Below are 22,520 nucleotides of genomic sequence, written 5' to 3' on the forward strand. Positions count from 1 at the left end.
AGAAGAAAGCAGAGCAGCTAAAATGTCTTTGTGTCTTTTTTTTAAATAGAGCCTGCCATCACATATCACCAGCAACACTGCACTTCTGTTCATATGGATTTGTGCGCCACAGCCACCCCCCTCTATAACTGAAATATTCATTATCTACTCAAACAAATGAAAAGGGATTTATTAAGTCCATTACTTTGGAGGAAAGTGTCCGATTCTAAAATCAATGTGCTATCAATGTTTTGGGTTGTTTAATTCATTGTTTGGACGGGGAAAACAGGGTGATTTTAACCACATGCACGGTCCCTATTCTGGGCACATCATAATATGTAGACTTTAAGATTATGAGGCATCTACATTAGCCACCATTGTATGGAAAATAGATATTTTTCATTTATACAAATCTATATAAATGATCACATTACCACACTAACAACTAAGAGCTTTTCACTCTTTTTTATTTTTATTTCCTGTTGCAGTATTTGTGAATCTCAGTAGCTGACAGGAAATAAACTCGGACCCAAGCTGTTCCCTAGCAACGCAACTCAGCTGAATTCCCAACCTGTGGGCCATAGTCCACTTCTGGGCTGTGAGGATATTGCAAGTGGGCCCCCAAATAATGGGCAAAACACAAAGATCTTTTAAACTAGTAATACATCATTAATAAAAACAAGTAATTATAAATGTCATTGTATTTTTTATTTAAAACCTTGACATTTTTATTTTCATTGTGAATAATTATACTACAATGTATGTTACTGTAGTTCCATTGATCCAAGATCACACAATCGATCGAATTGATCTTTGAAACAAACATGCAAACAAACGTTCAAAAACGCACGTGGCGGCCTGGGCCATGGCTCAGTGATCCAGGCACCTTGTAGTCCAGTAATAATGTAATTTGACCTCAAACTAATTGCAACAAAAACAAACTCAGCTGATTTTGTATCTTACATATGTCCTGAATAACATACAAAAAGTCCCCTGAAATTGTCTGAGGGGAAAGGGTTGAAAATGACCTGTACAGTATGGCCACCATAGACATCCAATATAAGGCAAATAATTTCAAGATTTCCTTTTGCTTTAAGTAGCATGTGACATGTCAAACTAGGGTGTTTTCACGATGCTGAGTCCATTCCAAGCATTAGTTTTGCATAACAGTCCTTGGGCTAATACCGGCCATAGCCACTTGCCCAAATGTGCTGACCTCATCACATTTGTGATGACGGCTATGACCGTTATTAGCCCAAGGAGTGTTTTTATGCAAAACTAATGCTTGGAATGGACTCAGCATCGTGAAAACACCCTAGTTTGACATGTCACATGCTACTTAAAGCAAAAGGACATTTTGAAATTATTTGCCTTATATTGGATGTCTATGGTGGCCATACTGTACAGGTCATTTTCAACACTTTCCCCTCAGACAATTTCAGGGGACTTTTTGTATGTTATTCAGGACATATGTAAGATACAAAATCAGCTGAGTTTGTTTTTGTTGCAATTAGTTGGAGGTTGACCCCTTTTTCCCATATAATGCCTGTACTATTGGCTGGTAATCCAGTCTGGCAGTGTGCCGCGGGTTCGACTCCCGATCCAGCCTTTACTGGATGTCTTCCCCCCAACTCTCTCCCCTTCCTGTCAGCCTACTGTCTGTCCCTCCATAAAAAATATAAAATAAAGGCAAAAGCCACAAAAAAGCATTTACAAAAAAGAAAACGCACGTGGTGCACCCATCTGATGGGTGGCCTGCGAAAGAGACACCTAAGATTTTCAAGTGGGCTCCGATCCAGAAAAGGTTGGGAGTCAGCCAAACCATTGTTCTGAAGTGTTGTTGTGACAGTGTTGTTGTAAAATAAGTGGGCTTTTCCAGGATGTAAGGATGTATAAATTATATTCAGATTGATAACCATGCATCCTTCTAATTACACAATGGGTTTCGAAGAGGTTTTCATGGACTGTAGCACAAGGCTCATAAATGAACATCGTACAGCCTCAAATAAGAGTTATGAGCTCCTTCAATGCCAGCAGCAGCAGCAGCAGACGATAACAGTTTGTGGTAATGCTACAGTACGTACAAAATTGATATAGATTAACTGTCCCCAGAAAAATGGTGGTGCTGTTAATTCTATATCACCTATCAGTCAAGTACTGTTGTAGACCTATTCACAATAGACAACATAAACATTCTAAATGGGACCAAGTTCATTCCCCAGTGCAGTGTTTGTTAATATCAGCAGCTGACGAGAAAATAAACTTGGATCTGAGCTGTTGTCTAGCAATGTAACACTGCCGAGGTCTGTTAAGGTGACCAAGTTATGACTATAGATACACTAAAAGGTCATAAAGAGGAAGATTGTGAAATCTAGCTCAAAATATATATGAAAGAGTGGGCGCCCGCTGGCCAAGTTGTCCAGGCGCATGCCACACATAGGCTTTGGCCTGACAGCACGTTGTGTGTTTGAATCCCGTTCATGACAACCTTTGCTGCATGTCTCTCCCATTCTCTCTCTCCCCTTGATACTATCAATAAAGGCAGAAAAGCAAAAAAACAAATCTTTAAAATATATATGAAAGAGCACGTGGTTGTTGTTGTGCGTGGTTGTTAAACAATTAAATAAATGGTGCATTTATATAGCGCCTTTATCCAAAGCACTTTAGAATATGCTATGCATGTTGTTTGTTGTTGAAGTGTGTGCTCTTTATTCACAAGCCACATTACAAGCTTGGCTGGTGAGTGTGCAGAGATGAGATGAGAAGAGTAGAGCACTTTCTAATACATCTGGCTCTAGTCCATGTGTGTGCTTGGAGAGGCCCAGAACAGCATTTACGCTTCCAATTAGCTCATCAGTTCCCCTCACTTTTATTTGTATTGTTTTGTTACAGGAAGGACTTGCCTTTTATGTGATATTGACAGATACATGATGATCGTGTTACACCCAGTGTTTAGTCTGAATGAAAGAGAGAGAGAGAGATAAAAAGGGAGATAGAGAGAGCGAGAGAGGAAGTGAACAATTACAAGACGCCCCCTCACATCACATCGCTCTGTGTGTCAGTCATATCTCAGCCTGGTAATAATGATACTGTCGATATTGTTGTGAAACATTGTGAGGAAATAGCCCTTGAGCCTTGTTACAGAACAAACTGTTTTCCAAGGAACAGGATTTGCTGTACCTGGGCTGTCACGATTGTAATACTTAATACTTAATAATTTTTAATGGCACAATCTTTATATTGAGTGACCTCATTAAATTGCATCCACTATGTATGAAAATGTAGGAACATTTTTCAACATGGAAACGATTATGACGATTATGCCAAATTATAATTGTGATTGTCTCAAATAATTGCGATCAGACGACGTAATCATTGTGACAGGCCTGGCTCTACCACTTTGTCATGGCTTCTCTTTCCCCTTTTCATTTCACCTCATGTACCAGGACAACTGGTTCATCTCACCTCGTGTAGCAGCCAGGACAACAACTGAATGTTTAGGGACCCCGAGTCTCATTTTATTATTATCATTCGGTGGTGCAAGTGGTGTTGCTAAGCTACCATGACCAAACAGTTGCCCTGCTGTGTAGCTTACTAATCATACTGCTGGATCATATTCTGTAACTTTACACTATGGCAAGTTTCACAATAGTGTATACGCAGTGTGATGCTAGTCTTCAGCAATTTGAACTCAGCATCCCTATTTTGGCCAACATTTTGTTTAAATGGTCAAAAATATATATTTTTTGCCATTTATTAAAATAGGGGTGCATGGGAGCACGGTGGCACAGTCGGTAGTGCTGTCGCCTCACAGCTAGAAGGTCCTGGGTTCGATTCCCGCTGGGGACACTGTGGCCACTGGTGGCGTGTTCCCTCCTCCGAGATGGGGTTGGCGAAAGGGCCTTTCTGTGTGGAGTTTGCATGTTCTCCCCATGTCCCCTAGGGTAGGTACCCTCACAAAAAACATGCAGTAATCCTGGTCTCTAAAACTACCTCCTCCTGGCCAGCCGGGGCGCCTGATGGAAAGGAACTGGTCGGAATAACGTGTTCCTTCCACGCGCTACGACCCCCCTGTCAGGTGAAAAGAAGCAGCTTGGACTCCTCATGCATAGAAGGAAGCATGAGGTCAGTCCGCTTCCCCCACAGGTTGGCAGAGGAAGTGTAGCGCCCAGGATTACATTAGATAACACTGGGTGAAAGAAATGGGTTGCAAAATCGTGGGATAAAGATTTTTTTTTTTTAAATAGGGGCGCATGTGGATGTGGTTTAAAACACAGAAGGATCTACTTTAGAAATAATTGTATACGTATTGTATATTACTACAGTAGATGCTCAGACCCCTAAATGTCTAAGATAAGTGCCGGCCCGTATATGTCTTGTATGTAAAACGTACTTGACAATAGTCCTTTGTGAGAAAAGGGCACAAAGGGCAACTTGTGGACAACTGTGATGGGCGACAGTAACCATGGCGCTGCCTCAACATTGTAGCTATAATCACATAGGAACAGCAATGGCCTGGAAATATCAGTCTGCGTTGGCCAAAACTCTGCCCGCTATTTCTCCTAAGTACTATGTTGCACTGCACTGCACTGCACGTTTCTTAGTGTTGGACCACCAGCGGTCCATTTGGACCATTATTGGTCTGTAACTCTGGGAGTGTTTAGACATGGAACAAACATTCCATTTGTACTTTGATTGATTGAACAGTTTATTGACAACTTAAAAAAAGGTACTGAGGATTTTACAATGTAGACTGCAGGGTACATTCCATACTGTATGTTGATCTGACCTCATCAAACGCTGTGCACTCAAGACACTTCATATGTATATGGCCAGTACAGAATTCATTCCATATGTTGATCTGACCCCCCCATGCCAAAGCGCCAGCGCTCGCCCAGCAGTCTGCCGTCACCCAGGCGGATGCGTGCACGCGACCTAGCGTCAAGCCCTCAGGGCGTCTTACTGGTACTGCGCTAATTCTTCTCTCAGTTGGTCACGCACGCACGCACACACACACACACACACACACACACACACACACACACACACACACACACACACACACACACACACACACACACACACACACACACACACACACACACACACACACACACACAATTTCTTATCTCTGAGACCCCAAATGGAACTATCCATTTGGTTCCATTTGTCCACTCACTAGTTACAGACCCCATAAGAGTCCAGTTTGAACCCATAGTGGCTACCTGAACGCGACATTGAGAAACAGTGCGTTGTACTATCTCCGCAGTCAGCTTTTGTGGAGGATGTTAGTGTTACTGACATACTATGTTGCTTTTGTTCCCAATGTAATGATGACAGTTCTATCAGCTCGCTTTGGAAAGTGGGCCAGGATTAAATAGGTCTTAGTGCCTTCCCAACAAGCTTCTAGTAGTGCACCTGAATTGAACTGTGGGAATAGCTTTACAGCGTGTGCTGCTTGTACCAGAAATCAGTACAGCACAGGGAGCGTAATTATGCAGTAGAGAAACTATATGTACACGTCATCGCGGCTGTCACTCTCGCTCGCCGCACTCCAGCATAAGATGTTCTTATTAAACTATGTCATTACGTAATGGCTTTAAAACACAGCGAAAGTACAGTTGTTCAATCACACTCTGCTCTCTACTTTAACTGGAGCAGTTAAAAGATTCACAGGAGGGAGGGAGAGAGAGAGAGAGAGAGAGAGAGAGAGAGAGAGAGAGAGAGAGAGAGAGAGCGAAATGAAGAAAGAATGTCAGAATTGAGATTAATTTGACATTGAACATAATATAGAAACTTACATTTAGATCCATTTAATTTCATGTAGATGAATCAAATAATCCAAATCATTAACAAAATCAGTCTGGTTAACCACTTAAACTTAACGTATGGTTAAAAAACATGCAAATACTCTCATGTTTTTTCCCTGAATTAGCAAAAATAAACCTCACAACATGTGGTACTGTAGATCTGAAGACCGTGTACTGAAGAAGTGGCTAAAACGCCATGTGGCTTTGGTTGACTCAGAAAGACATGTCCCCTGTACCCGGCTGGCCTGCAGACTTCTGGTTCCCCTCCACATTGTTCATGTTAGCGGGTGGATCATTCCATAGGCGTGGAAGCAGGTGGACAAATCCTCCGCGACCTGTGGAATTCCTCATCTGACCTCAGAACCAAGCCAGCGAAACAGTCCCAGCAGGGCACTACTGGTCTGAGGGGGTTCCTGTGTGTGTGTGTGTGTGTGTGTGTGTGTGTGTGTGTGTGTGTGTGTGTGTGTGTGTGTGTGTGTGTGTGCGTGTGCGCGCACGTGTGTGTGTGCGTGTGTGCACATACCTATGTTGAATAATATTTGTCAGTCTTTGTGTGCTCTTAGTACTGTACGGTATGTTAACCGTGTCCCTATAGGCCTATTGTGCATGTCATGGGCAACTCCTTTACATTTCTTCCCAAAATATCATATTTATAAGCTCACAACGTGTCGCATCGAATCACATTTTGAGCTTGTAAATCTGCTATTTGTAGGTTTAAGTGGTTACAGTAAGTAGTGCTTGCAAGCTCCCCTTCTGTCTCTGTGTGCACGCATACTGTATGTGCACACGCACACACACGCACACACACACACACACACACACACACACACACACACACACACACACACACACACACACACACACACACACACACACGTGCGATATGCCTCAGTCATTCACCCTGCTCGCCCTCATCCACCATGTCTCTCTTTTCTTTAACCTGACTAATTACAAGGCTCACATTATTTTGAGCGTAACAGCGCTGCAAAGCAGCAACAACTCGTAATCCTTTTTTAAAACAAATTGAATTGTGCTGATTTCTTTATTTTATTTTATTGTATTTTATTTTATGTTTCGGGCTCCCGTGCAACTCTTTAAAGATAAACAAGAATGTCATGAAGTTCATTCTATTTTCCAGACTCAAGCAGCCAATTAATTAACAACATGAAAAACATGAGGGGGGAAAAAGAGAAGGAAAGTGCAAAATAAAAAGAGAAAGACAGGGGGGAAAATAATAAACCAAGAGGGAGAAACCGAAATGATTTAATTTGAACATAGCTTGTGCATGCCACAGTAACCAAAAATAAACCTCCACTTTGCTCTGCTGTTTATAAACAGCAGCAACAAAAGAAGGCATTTAGAGCATTTAAAAGCTTATGTTTAGCTGTCACATACCATCAGTTCATCTAGCGGTGGAACCCGACACAACCAGAATGGTGATGGTGCACCTTTAACTACTTAATCCCTAGTGTCCCAATTAGCGCCCTGAAAACGGAAGACTATTTTCGATGAGGAGATTTGGTGTGGTGTAGAGGGAAAAAGTGTATGTATAGAGCCTTGATGAAATGTATAGGATTTGCATATGCATATGATGCCAATATTTCAAAATAAGATGTACACAAATGCGTATGTTGCTACCGTTCTAAATATCATGTACTGTACATGCTTTCACATACATACACTGTCTATATATGTATAGCTATATGAATATATCTTTTACCTATCTCTTTCCATTTGCTCTCGCTCTCACTTTTTCACAGAAAATAAATAATGTTCTGAAAGGTTTTTACTGGAACCAAAAACGGTTCTTCTATGGCACCGCTCTAAATAACGAGTTTAGGTTGCTAGTGCCATCTTTATTTTTCTGTGTGTAGCATAAAAGTGGTGAGACAAGCAGTTTTCCCAGTGTAAGGGGCATTGGGTCACATCACGCACAGGCAAAGACATTGGAGGATGTAAGCAAGTTACTAATACTACTATTACTGATGTGTCCGTAAACAAGCCCTATTATATACTTTTAAAATCATCAAACATATCCAATCTACAAGCTCACAACATGTCACAATTGGGGTTTTTTTACACAAAAGACATTTCACCCACTTCTTTACAACAAAATTGTACGTAACTACGTATGTGTATGTTATCCCTGAGTGGATATGGTAAGAAAAATAAAGTATCTTGTCCGGACGAGATAATATCTTGTCCGGACGAGATAATATCTTGTCCGGACGAGATGGTAATGATCTTGTCCGGACGAGATAATAATGATCTTGTCCGGACGAGATAATATCTTGTCCGGACGAGATAATATCTTGTCCGGACGAGATGATAATGATCTTGTCCGGACGAGATAATATCTTGTCCGGACGAGATAATATCTTGTCCGGACGAGATAATATCTTGTCCGGACGAGATGATAATGATCTTGTCCGGACGAGATAATAATGATCTTGTCCGGACGAGATAATATCTTGTCCGGGCGAGATAATAAATTTTTCTTACCATGGCCACTTCCGTATGAATGTTATATTATCATAGAAATCTTAGTGTTTTGCCAATTATTTGAGGGTCCACTTGCAATACCCATCACGGCCCACCAGTGGGCCCTGGCCCACAGGTTGAGAACCACTGAACTTCCATAGTTGCTGTACTGACATGAACCCGCGATAATGACAAAAGAGAGAAATGCAATACAAAAGTACAAAGGAAAGGTGTTCTGTTAGATATTATGAGAGAAAATAATACACTGGGTGCCCCAAAGGTGAAACAAATATCATCTGTGTGAAGATGATAGAGGCGGTAGACAGATTATAATGTTCAGATCTCAGATATTGTCCGGAAAACAAAGACTTTTAGTCATTTAAAATCATATTTTCTGCACTTTAAAAGTTTATCCTAAATGCCATGATCTGAAGAATATGCTACCTGATTAAGCCTGGAGGGGGACGTGTATGAGCGTGTGCACGCATGCGTGAGAAATAGATAGTTGCAGCCCTAATTGTGATGAAAGTATTCTCTCATCCCATGCACTTTCATTGTCCTTCTGCTCCCTCTCCGTCTCTGTGGCATCCATGCACACATGCTGTAACCTTGCGTCAGCTGATGCCCTCGGTAACAATGTATGCTAATGTATGCTAAATTTAAGATTTTGTTTTTTAATCATATCTTTATATTCTCCCCCCGTGGTGTTGGTACTCAGCAGGAGGTAGCTGTGTCAGGGGGGTACATGACTCTTCAAAGTCTGGGAATCACTGCCATAGTAGTACCATTCTAGCCATCTTGCTCTATATCTCGCTCTATATCGTTGCTTATATTGTCATTTTGAGTTAAAGCTGCTATAAGCAATAATATGTCAAAATGTTAATGACCTTTTTATTTTTTATTTTTTTGGTATTCAGACAGCCAGCAATGGGTAGAACGCTCCCAAAAAGAAGAGTCTCTGTGACACATCTAGGGGCCACAATCTGCATTCAAAGATGTTCCTAGAAGCTTTTGTTTATTGATTTAGTTGAACATAAAACAGCTCTTGTCATTTATAAAGTAAGAAATAGACTAATTCCTAAGACTATCTTGTCATATTTCAAGGATAGGGAAGGGGGGTATGAGTTAAGAGGAGACTTAAATTTCCAACAACCCAGTGCCAAGACCACTCGGAAGAGTATGTGTATCTCTGTCCGAGGGGTTAAGATCTGGAATGCCCTACCAGAGGAAGTCAAACACAGTAGTAACTTTTCAAAATATAAAAAATTGCTCAAGCGAATCCTTTTGGCCAAATACAGCATACTATAGGGAAATTATGTATATGGTGGATGTTGACGTTATTGTATGATCAACTGATACTTTTTGTACAGGTTTTGATAGTCATTAGTGCTGTCATTATTAATAATTAATTAACTAATATTATTGTTGGTGTAGGGTGGAATTCTCGTATCTGACTTTTGTGAATCTGTTAATGTAATGAGTATTACGATTCATGTTCTGTTGTAAGTAGGATAGGCATTTATAAGCATTTAGCTTCTGCATACTCCTTTTGATCATCTTCATGTTTTGGTTTTGTTTTGTTTTCATAACAGCTTACATTCATTGTCTTTAAATATTGTATTTGAAACTGAAGGATGATCAAATAAACTAAACTAAGCTTTGTCATTGGTCGAAAAAAACCCGGTCACAATGACTAACCAATCAGGAAGCAGACAGGTAAATCGACCTTAGGTCATTGTCATTTAGCTTTAGGTAAGGCTTATAGCAGCTTTAATATAGTTGGAAGAAATGTAGACGTTTCTATGCCGTTGTTTGTCAGTGTAATGTATCTACCTCACCAAGACAAATTCCTTGTAGGTCTATGTGCAAACATTGCAGATATAAAAAAAAAGAATTCCGATTCAGATAACACCTATAGGCTATGTAGAAACGTATGTCTATAAGTGCTATCTATCTTTATGGTGATATAATAGTAACCTTTAAGGGGGAAAGTCAACTCAGGTGGAGCTACAGTACAGTGGAAGCGTTCCCCGTTTATGCGCATTTGCTTTTATTGGGTCACATCAGGGGAATGTTTGTGGAAAAATGCTATGAAAGCAACTGTATGCCTCCTATAGCGTAATGGAAAGGGGAGGATATAGGCAAGGACACAGAAGGAGGAGAAACAAAGGGAGGAAAGAGGGCTGTGCATATTGTACACTGTATTGTCGCTGTCGGACAGAAAGATTGTATCTCCAGGTTTCATGTTTTTTGATCAATTAATGCCCTACTTTGTCGTACAAGAGATGTCAAGCAAAATTGGTGAAAATAGCTGTATACAAGCTCACAGTGTGCTGTGATGTGATACTTGTAGATTGCCTATTGTCACAATTCCTGAAAAAGAAAAAAAACATTCAAGTAATGGTTTTAGACATACAAGGTTTCAGCCCGACAATGCCGATATGCATTATGCATATATATATATATATATATATATATATATATATATATATATGTCCAGGTATACTGTATTATTAGAACTAGTCCTTACCCGTTCTGAATATATGAACAGCAAATGATGTTCAGTGTGGGTAATGTGATGGGGGGGGGGGATTGTTTACAGATGGTGTAAGTATAGGAGGAGGAAGAAGGAAATGCTGTAGTACAATCATAAGTACACCATTGATGTGTGATGTAAATTTGGTGGTGATATTCTGTCTATAAATGGAAGTTATTGAATATTTTCGTTCACGTTAACATGCCCCCGTCAGAACTGTCAGAGCTGGCTTACAGGTGCCTGTGCCACGCAACCCGCGCGTTGGCCGCGATGCTTCCCAAAGAAGAAGTTATGTCGACTGACGCAAGAGTAGCTAGTAGTATGTTTTCCCCGTGTGGGTCTGTTGCGCAGAGAAATTTGTCCCAGTATTAATCTGTGGCCGTCCCAACATGCATTTCACTGGTGGTGACATGTGATTAGCGGGGAGATGTTTTTTTATTGTAACGCAAATGAATTGAATTAAGATGAATGTTACTTTATTGTATGCTGGTACACCATATCTGCTACCTTCAGGAAGGAGATATCGTTTTCTTCGTGGCATGTTGTTTGTTGTATGTAATATCTGACCATATGTAACGGTCAGATATCGCTATCACTGCTACGAATTATTTAAATCACGGGTTGTGAATGATCTCTTAGGATACGATTGATAAAGGGAATGTAATGAAAATAGCCTAAATAAGCAAGCAGAAAACAGTCAGAAACAAAACTCACGTTAACCTTTTATCTCAAGTCAAATGAAGGAATCAACAGTTATACACACAGAGTTGAATGAATGAGTGAATGATCCGAAACAAATGTCCGTGTCTCGCGCACACACGCACGAGCTCCCTTATTGTTTTGTATTGTTCCGTGTTTCCAAACAAAGTCTGTTGCCCCCAGAGTTCCTTCGCAACGTAACACTCCCTCCAAAGCAAAGTGAAGGTGATAAAATAAACGTAATCCATCCCCGTAGCGAACGTAATCCAGTGAAGGTATAGGCTACTCCAAACAAAGAGGAAGAAGAAAACCCTCGGATCCTACTACTAAGGTAGATTGTTCGCCTCGACAGCAGCCAGAGCGAGGGGGAGGGGCCTGAGGTGGTGTGGACTACTGTGGAGCAGATCAGCGAGTTTGGTCAATAGGGGGTTGGAAATATCCCGGTCACTGTGAAGGCCGTAGTACTGTAAATATGACATGAATATGAATGCAAAGTAGTGGTTGATCTGTGGACAGGCTAGCTGTTGGTGTTGCATGGTGAGATGTGTGCAAACGGTGTGCTTTAGTAGGAGAAGACGGCCAAAGATGCAACACACACACACACGCGGCGCCAAATGTTATAGGGCACTATTTGTTGTGTTACGCAGGTAGCTAGAGGAAGCATGCCAGTGGGGTAACAGTGAGAACGGTGGCCTGTGATATAGGTGTCGCTAAGGGGCGGAGGTGTGTGAGGAATTCACTAATAAATTCATTATTAATCATTAATGTGTCAAATCGAAAAAAGGGCTTCATTACGCCGTCCATATTCATATGGTCAATGCCTGTGTGAAAAGTGGGAGCGATTGGTGCAGGCAATGATGAGATAATGCGGAAACACTGACACACACTGACACACACTCACACACACACACACACACACACACACACACACACACACACACTCAGACATTGTTAGAATTATAGTATGATGATGATGATGATATGCAGTAGAATTGTAACTGGAGACTGGAAAGTCTCGCACAACCAATGATATAAGACAAGTATACAGTAGCATGTGCTTATGCTGGATATAAGTTTAGCCAACACTGGACTAGACTCTAGAGCTGTGTGTATGTGAGATAGGGAGTGGGTGGCTAGTGTGTTGGTTGCATATTGTCTGACCACTCTGGCAGGACAAGGGAAGCTGTTGTCCAGAGTAGTGTTCGAAATCACTCTAAGTGGGTTAGCTCGCAATCATCATATCTTCACACACACATCAGAACTCCTCAGTCAGATAACTCATGTATGATGAAGTAGGAGTAGGGCATTCATTTACAAAAACACATAAAGCTAAAATATGGAGATACAGTACGTTTTCTTTTTCCTATCATTTTTGTCACTGTCAATTGCCTAAACTGTAATCCTGGGCGCTACTCTCCCTCTGACAACCTGGGGAGAGCCATGCTTCCTTCAATGCATGAGGAGTGAGCAGACGCTTCTTATCACCTGACAGGGGGAGTTTCCCCAGTAGGACGTAGCGGGTGGAAGGAACACGTTATTTTCCCCTCCATCAGGCGCCCCGGCTGGCCAGGGGAAGGCAGTATAGAGACCAGGATTACTGCATGTTTTGTGTGAGGGCATATACCCTAGGGGACACGGGGAGAACATGCAAACTACACCTAGGGTATGGGCGCTGATGACGGAGGAGAGAACACGCCACCCAGCACCCACAGCGTTCCCGGTGGGAATCAAACCAGGACCTTCTAGCTGTGAGGCGAGAACACGCCCTCAGTGTCCCCGGCGGGAACCGAACGCAGGACCTTCTAGCTGTGAGGCGACAGTGCTACTGACTGCGTACAGTAAGGTTTCTGTCCAACAGTAATGATAGTCACTTTGACAGCTCTACTTCCGTGCTAGACAGGTGCCCCTCCAATCCAGTCACTAGTGGAGCGACAGAGACCGTGCTACCCACCCGGCATCCCACCACACAAACATGGGCAGTTAATCCAAATGCACCCTGGAGGATTCCAACCACAGTCTCCACATTGGTGTGCAGGAACTTTACCCCAGCACCACACGGAGGCCTACTGAAGCTTTCTGAGAGTAAAAGTTATATTCGTTATTTCATATTGACTGCACCTTTTTCAAGCATGGGTCATTTTAGTCGTTTTAATTTCTTTAACACTGCTTCATTTTGTGTTGAGTATTACTATTTATTCTGATTGCCATTACAGCATGCAGTGATAGATACCAATATTATTTTACTGTATCCCATCTCATCTTATCTTATGGAGGAAGAGGAGACGGATAGTTTAGAGAGAGCATGAAAACCTGGCAGTGTAGCAAAGATTTCTCCTTTATTTATTAAGTAGGCCTAGTATAATGCTTGATCAAATTCAATATGAAACAAATAATAGCTTCTACAGATGCCTGTGTTCATGAATAAGATGAAAGTATGCAAGTGTATGTTTGTGCATATTGGTCACACATACACGCGCGCGCGGGCGCGCGCGCGCGCACACACACACACACACACACACACACACACACACACACACACACACACACACACACACACACACACACACACACACACACACACACACACACACACACACACATAATGTGCTTATCAAAAACATCCTCGGCAGACTACAACCTCTGCTTTATCGCTGTATCCCTTTAATGAATCATGTATTTATTTGGCAAAGCAATCGAGGCGCTCTGAATTATCAAGGCACTCGATCATAGTGCTGTATCCAGCCAGGCAGGCAGGCAGCCGGCAGATACATAATGTAACGAGGTCACTCAATATAAAGATTGTTCCATTAAAAATTAAGGCTGATTTGGTAATTCGGTCAGTCAGCATATCCTTGAAGCAAAACAGCCAACGAGTGAAGCAAACAAGAGAGGAAAACATATTTTATAAGCTATCTCTCTCTCTCTGTCTGTGTGTGTGTGTGTGTGTGTGTGTGTGTGTGTGTGTGTGTGTGTGTGTGTGCATGTACATGTACACGTCGCACGCAGTAGTCTTTGTGAAGGTGCGTGAGTGTGCACATATTTTGTCACTATGTATTGATTTCTGTGCTGTGATTTATGTGAAATGATTTGCATTAAGACCGACAGAGTGTGTGTGTGTGTGTGTGTGTGTGTGTGTGTGTGTGTGTGTGTGTGTGTGTGTGTGTGTGTGTTGGGGGTGGTGGGATGGTGAGCCAATGTTTCTATATGCTGGGCAGATACACTCCATTGCATTTTAATGGAGAAGCCTCAAAATCAGCTGAATTCCTTTGAAAGCCAATTATTGCGTCCAAATCAGCCACTCATAAAACCCAACCGCAAGGCTCTCATAAACAAATCATGATTCATGTGCGACCGTAAGTAACAAGACAGATGGAAAATGCGTCTGTGAGTATAATAAACACACCCTTAAATATGTCACTTTCTTCACAACCATCTCTAGTTTGAAAAACACAACCTCCTGTTGCTTTTGTCTACCCTAACTGTACGTAAAATATGATTTTAATAGCACAGTATGTGAGCATATACTGATGGCAAACAGTGAAACAAATGTCCATTGTCCTAAGTAATCCATTTTCAGGCTGCTTTATTATTATTGTCAGACACTCAGACAAGATTGTGTTTCCAGACTTATTGTCACTTTTTTTTTTGCAACCATACATTCATTTGTCACTTTCAACCAGGTGTCCCTATTTTGACATGTTATCATAGGCAAGCATTTTCAAACATGTTAATTTCCCCCCAGAAATAGTGAAATAGTACAATGGGCTATTCTTTTAATATATCGTCTCTGTCGGGTGGAAACCGTTTGTTTTCAGTATTCAAATTAAAAAGTAGCATATCACCTGCTTCACGCCGAATTTCGAGCTTGTGTGACGCTGTAGTTGTAGTATGTAAGTACCAAGTAAGGCATTCATTTACGAAAAAACACAATAAGTTAAAATATGGAGATATAAGAGGTTGTGTTTGCCACACAAATGTCTCTGAAATGACGCCTCTGGTCACAGATACATCATAGACGACAATGATAGATGACTGGCGCCGCGTCACAGGCTGGTCACATGACATTCCAAATCTATACTGAAGCCACGTTCCTATGTGGATCCTGAAATCCACATGATTTTTATTTTAGGCTTATATGTTTTAACTTTTTACCTAATTGTTGCTCAATGACACTAGCTGTATTTCAACTGGAAAAACCATTCAAACGTTTTGTTTTTCTCTAGAGAGTGACATACAGGGCAGAACATGACTGTAGTCTGCAGTACAAGTTAAACTTGCATTTGCAATGAAATAACATAACAAGTAGAGTAAAATCAAATGAGGAAAGCTTAAAAACTACAAAACTAATTAATAATTCTTGTGGCAATAAAGGAGGTTGAGGCAGGTTATGGGTAGGCTGTATGACAATGAGAAGAGGGTTTTGGTTTTGAAGGTTGCTAATGAGGTGGGAAGGACATTCCATTAGGGAAATTAAATGTAACTGTTGTGCACACTAGGGATGGATATTTAGTAAGCGTCTTGTGAATGTACAGTGTAAACTGGTTTATAGAAATGATGCTCGAACATGGAACAATGGAACCAATTTGTTCCCATTTGCACACTCAGAGTTACCAATGATTTAACTGGGGACCCCCTGGAACCCCTCCACCCAGGACCACTTGGGGGCACTTTGAGAACCACTGGTTTGTAGGGTGAAATGAGGTCTGTGAGGTAGGTAGACAAGTGCTAGTCAAGGTCAATCATTACTGAGGATTCCATGATAAAGGTTAAATTCCTTAAGTAGTGGTTTAATAATTGCTGTTTGCTGGCCCGAGAGAACAAAAGTGATCTGGGTTATTTGGCATGTGCAAATTACGTCTTATTATGTGCCAGATGGGTGGGGTTTGATATAAAATATCCACATACTGTTCCAGTCTTTAGTTTAACTAATTCGTTCAGTGTTTTCAACAGACTTGTGACTTGTAGAAGTTCTGCATTTTACCACATGCTCACTGGACTACTGTACTGTTACATTATCCTGAAGGAAATGGTTCAAATTAGGAAAGACCCTGAAAAAGTTACTTGAGAGAAACTACTTTCGAATCTGGAATGTGGGATATTTTGAAAAAATATATAGTTTGCTATACTTGTTATATTACATTATTATTGACATAATTGTCTCCACCAGGCCGAAGGCATGTGGGGAGAGTATGTTTTGCACTCCGTCCGTCCGCGTGTGTGTCCGTGTGTCCGTGAACAGCTAATCTCGGCCACCGTTAACCCGGTCGATGCCATATTTTGCACACACACTCCCTGGATGCCAACCATGAACCTCTGCCCCAAACTTTCCAGAACGGCCTGTTATAGCGCCACCAGGAGGCCGCTTTGTGCAAAACAAGTTTTTCAATGCCATATTTTGCACACACACTCCCTGGATGCCAACCATGAACCTCTGCCCCAAACTTTCCAGAACGGCCTGTTATAGCGCCACCAGGAGGCCGCTTTGTGCAAAACAAGTTTTTGCACAGTACACCTATAGATTTTGTCCAAACATCACGCAAATTGGTACACAGTCTCTCTAGAGCCATTCAACGAAACGGGTCTTTCAGATTTATCAGACTCCATCCTGATTGGTTAAGATTGGCTTCCAAAGTTCACAGGAGTGCTCAGTTTCAAACAAAATGCTGCAAATCATGAACACATCGCGTGATTTCCGTGAAATTGTGCACCCACATTCCCACTAGGCCGAGGACGAAATGCCACATGAACAATTTCAACTCAGCCTCAAGGTGGCGCTATAACTGGCCACAAAGTGTTTTTACCTCTAACTGCACGGATCCGGAAGGGCACTTTTTCTAGTTATAATTTTTTTTAATTTCTGAGAAATGTTCAGCAATGCATTGACATTAAAAAGAATGTACAAATACCAACTATAAATGAATGGATTGATTTAATCTATGGTATATTTATCATGGAAAGAATTACATTCAGCTTTAGAGGCCAGGTTGAAGTCTTCACAGATAACTGGTTTAGATGGATTGCTCATATCTCGACAATGAGACCTGATTTTGTTTAAATTCATTTGTTGTCTCCACCAGGCCGAAGGCATGGGGGGAGAGTATGTTTTGCACTCCGTCCGTCCGTCCGTGTGTCCGTCCGTGTGTGTGTGTGTGTGTGTGTGTGTGTGTGTGTGTGTGTGTGTGTGTGTGTGTGTGTCCGTGAGCAGCTAATCTCGGCCACCGTTAACCCGGTCGATGCCAAATTTTGCACACACACTCCCTGGATGCCAACGATGAACCTCTGCCCCAAACTTTCCAGAACGGCCTGTTATAGCGCCACCAGGAGGCCGCTTTCTGCAAAACAAGTTTTTGCACAGTACACCTACAGATTTTGTCCAAACATCACGCAAATTGGTACACAGTCTCTCTAGAGCCATTCAACGAAACAGGTCTTTCAGATTTTTTACTTTTGTTGCCCTTTTATCCAACCACCAGATGAAGGCAAGCTGCAATGTCCTACATTCCTATCCTGGTGGAGACCTGTGCCCAGAAGGGCACTTTTTCTGGTTTAACCTGCAGAAGCAGTTACACCTGTTTGAGATACTTGTATTTGTGATCATCAATAGAGAAGAGAGGCAGATTTCCCCCCCTTGTGTGTATTGTATGTATATTGTCTTGTTTTGTTTTGTCTGTATTGTCAACTGTCAGTCGTTTCGTTTTCATGTTTGTCTGATTAAAGTAAATTGAAAAAAAAAGAAAATAATGTACAATCTATCTATACTTTGATGCACGTACTGTGGATGAGTACTTTGTCCACCATTGACTATAATCTTCAGTTGGCTACTGGCTACATCTCTGTATCTGTGTCTGTGTCTGCTACAGGACGAGGTCATTGCCGTGTCAGAGAAAGTGATTGTTCGTTTGGAGGATCTGGTAAAATGGACGGTGTGGGAGCCCCAGGCATGGACCAGGGGCCTGAAGGCTGTGCCCCTGAAGCCACACCGAGACCAGGGAAGAAATGGCCAGAGAGACCTCCCATACCTCCGCTACCGAGAGTCAACCCTCAACAGTGGCCTCAACTTCAAAGATGTCTTAAGGGAGAAAGCTGAGCTAGGTAAATACTACAGGTTTTCTTATACTGAGTTCTTATAACTGTTCTTACAACCATGGAAAACGTTTTGGAATCACAGAATCTAAAAACTATATTTTGTTGTCCCTCAAGAACATTTGTACTGAAGATGAGCCAAAATGTTCTGGAGCAGTCATGGAGATGTATTTAGCTTTTCATCTGGCCAGGTGTTTCTTGTCAGGTTTGGCTGACAGTAGAAAGAAAAGATGAATAATCATTATTTTTCCCCGATTGGAAAACATCCAGGGATTGTGCTATCAAAATAAGACACTTTAGCCAAGGTACGGAAGTCAGTGACTGTCGTTTAAACACACTCATCTTGTTCACAACTAAATTAGCATATTGGCATTTAGCTGATGCTTTTAGCCACATACTTATTTCCCTGCCTCGCCATATGACAACGCTAACCTTGCTGGAGCATGTTACAAGCTATCGCTTGAGGCCCCATAGTGACATTTAACAGATGAATCAGTGCACATCAGCTCAAATTAAGGTAAATACAAATAGACAGTAATGTACACAAGGAATATTGAGACCTGTTCCGCAGGTTTGAGAGAAAATAACCAAAGACTGCTGTAGATTAGTAATCAATCACGTTATTTAACCGTGGCGTGCACACAAAAGCGTGTCCCACTTTTATACAGTTTTGTCTTCTCGTGTGTCTTTTTAAAGGTTGTTTGACACTTTTGTGTTGATTAACTGGATGGTTATTTTTCCACCATGTAAAATAAAATTGTAACCAACGTGACACGTTGTGAGCTTGTAAATCGGCTATTTGGTGTAGATGGTCCAAGTACAGTTCTAACTCTGGTCTCTTTTTACTAAGAATAGAGGGTGGTTAATATTTAGACCAGATGTGGTCCTGGACCTAATGAGGCCTTTACAGGCTCACAGAGAATATCATTATGAAAAGATCACATCATAATCTTCCCTTTAAGGTCCTCAGCATGTTGATCTGGGAAATGTACACGGGTATGAAGTTTGGCTTTTTAATTGGTTCATAAAACGTCCAGGGCCTTCCAGCTTCGAGACACAGAGAGGGGATATTGCAGTAAGTGCACTGAGTGTAGCCTACAGTATATGACTACAGTTCCCCTAAAGCTGACCACACACATATCAACTGTCTTTAGTGCTGTCCCAGACAAAGCATACATGCGGCAGAATCGTTTGTCGTATAAAGTATCTTTGGTCATTCGGTGAAAGTACGGCCATCGTAGGCTACGACCGAGTTCTGACAGTGTTATAATAATTAATAATTAATATTTGTGCCATGTTCATGCAGTGTGACTGTGATTGTCAACATGACAACTCGTAAACAAGAAACCAACATTAGCGGTTTCATGTGTTACAATTGTATATATGACGCATATTACATTGTTCTGGGAAGTTCCTAGCCATGAATTGTTATATGACCGTTACTAACATTTCTCAAACCGGAACCCAAAACAGCCACCAACCATAACCCCAAGGACTTAGTTTCTGTCGGACTGAATTAAAACCCTGTTATTTGTCTATTGTAGAAAGAGAAGGCTTTTTATTTAGATTGTGGATATGTTATTTTGGAATAACTTAATTCTGGAGCCACGTGTGAACAAAGTTGAGTAGGTCCTGCAGTGTATTATCACATGCAGGGAATTTGTCTGTCTCTTGTCATGCCCTCAATTGAAAGTAATTGTTAAGTCCTTGACTTGGTATAATCTACTTTATTCCTGGGAAGCTGCTTTGAAGAACTGAGATTCAGATCAAAAGACTCAAGGCCAGTTAATGTCAGAGCACACATGCACGCACACCCACACACCAAGTACAAACATACGCACACATGCACAGAAACAGTCTATTACATACAAAACCCAGAGAAATACACATGCACTATACTGTATGCATGCGCGCGTACATGCACACACGCACCAAAAATATTTCTGAGGTGAACACATAGATACTAGAAGTATTAGTAATATAATTTGAAATAATAGTGTACAGAGTAATAATGATGTAACAATATTATCATTAGATCTTGTGGCAGTGATTAAATAGTAATACTATATTAATATTGCTATAATAATATATAATAGACTGAGTCAATTTGAGGTTGCTAGCTCAAATCCCTGGACTGGGCCTGCAGGGGACAACTAAAGACCCAAACCAGAGTTATACTTAGCTCCGCACTGGTATGGTGTCACCAGAGTAATATAGTAAGAGAGTGGCGACACTAGCGTTGACTCCCATTGTAACAATGGAATGCGGAAGTGCTATCTCAACGGGATAGTTCCAGCCATAGGAGCAATGTTTGGAACTATAGCCCATAGGCAGGCACCCGCTTTGTGGAGAGATCAAAGTGTGTCGCTACTCTCCTACTCTACACTCTGGGTAGCCTCAGAAACCCAGACGTTTTTATTTCCAGGGAGAAAAAAAAAAGTCCTCAATTCAGCATACAGTAGCGCAAACGTCGCTCACTCTCTGCTGATTTCTGATTGTCTGCACCTTAAATCAACACGCGCACGCACGCACGCACGCACGCACGCACACACACACACACACACACACACACACACACACACACACACACACACACACACACACACACACACACACACACACACACACACACACACACACACACACACACACACACACACACACACACACACACACACACACACACACACTCCTCTCTCTCTCTGTCTGTCGCTCTAATTAATTAGTCCAGCAGCCGTGCCTAGTTTCTCCTATGCCATAAAAAGCATAGGTAAATTCCAGTCTATACTCTAGGTGTCACGCACGCGCTGTGAGCTTGTAGATCGGCTATTTTAACGTTCCCATCACTCGTGGTGATCCAGGTGTGAATATGCATTCATGTTGTTATTTCTGTGCAGTTTGTTGATACAAAAGAGCTTCCATTGTAAACTTTGCTGAGTACACAGTAGCTCAGAAAACAAACAACCAACAGCATTATTATTGTACAGTGGTGTTAACTATAGACCTTTTCCCACATGTATAGTATATATATTTTCTGCATTGCTTCTGCAAGCAATGCACTATGCACATCATTCCTGCGATGGAGTAACTGCAGCAGAACGGCAGGAGGCAAAATGTTCCTACAATCACTATATTTTTGTGCAAATGTAACTCTTGTTACTCGGTGCCTCTAATGCATGCAGAATACTGTCAAAACAGACAGTGAGTGACTGTACATTTACTGTCTGGTGCTTTTATCTAGTACAGCATCGACTTGAAACATCAGTCAGTTGCAAACTTGCAGTACATAAATCAGTTTCACCAAAATTACAAGTATCCAAATAAGGAACAAATGCAAGTTCTTGTAATTAACTCTGGAAAAAACAAGAACATGATTGGAGAGTTTTTATATAGTATTTAAGCTGTAACTATGGAAGGTCTTGGACATCAGCTTGGCAGGGTTGCTTGGCAGCCTGTGCTGATGTCTCCTCCATTAGATCGTATTGAAATTATGGGCAATTTGGACCATTTATTATTACTAGCTTGGACCAAAGAAGACAAGCTATGTACAAGCCGAATAGATCAAAATGTCCATTTGTGCCAAGAAGACTGTCTCAACTGCTTTTATTTTGTATGGCACGTCATCAATTTGATCCTATAAAATGCATTTACCCGGCTGCCAGTTTAATCTGTTAATACTGGGCCGTGCTTTGGCTATACCAGTAATATTCAAGTTCCAGCTTTTATACAAAGAGCCTAATACAATAATATGATATCAGTGTTGCTGTGACTGTCGGTCCAATGATCATAATTTGTACATATTTGAGCTGTGAATTGTATTGTGCATGTGTCAGTGCGTATACAGTACTATGCATATGCAAGTTAATATTTACTGAATATATGATTGAATGGCGCTCAGATAACAGCCAACTGCAGCACAGTGTGGGGACGAT

The 22,520-nt window shown here is 41.4% G+C and overlaps 1 protein-coding gene across 1 annotated transcript in view; it reads left to right on the forward strand.

The window, feature by feature from the left end:
- Positions 1 to 22,520, forward strand: part of arid5b (AT-rich interaction domain 5B) — a 143,059-nt gene that overhangs the window by 10,059 nt on the left and 110,480 nt on the right. Inside the window, exon 3 of the mRNA XM_083787540.1 lies at positions 18,366 to 18,597. Within this exon, the coding sequence (XP_083643666.1) occupies positions 18,366 to 18,597 (232 nt within the window). The remainder of the gene's footprint in view (positions 1 to 18,365; positions 18,598 to 22,520) is intronic.

This window comes from Protomyctophum parallelum (genome assembly GCF_964188405.1).
Source record: "Protomyctophum parallelum genome assembly, chromosome: 17".
Taxonomy (NCBI): domain Eukaryota; kingdom Metazoa; phylum Chordata; class Actinopteri; order Myctophiformes; family Myctophidae; genus Protomyctophum; species Protomyctophum parallelum.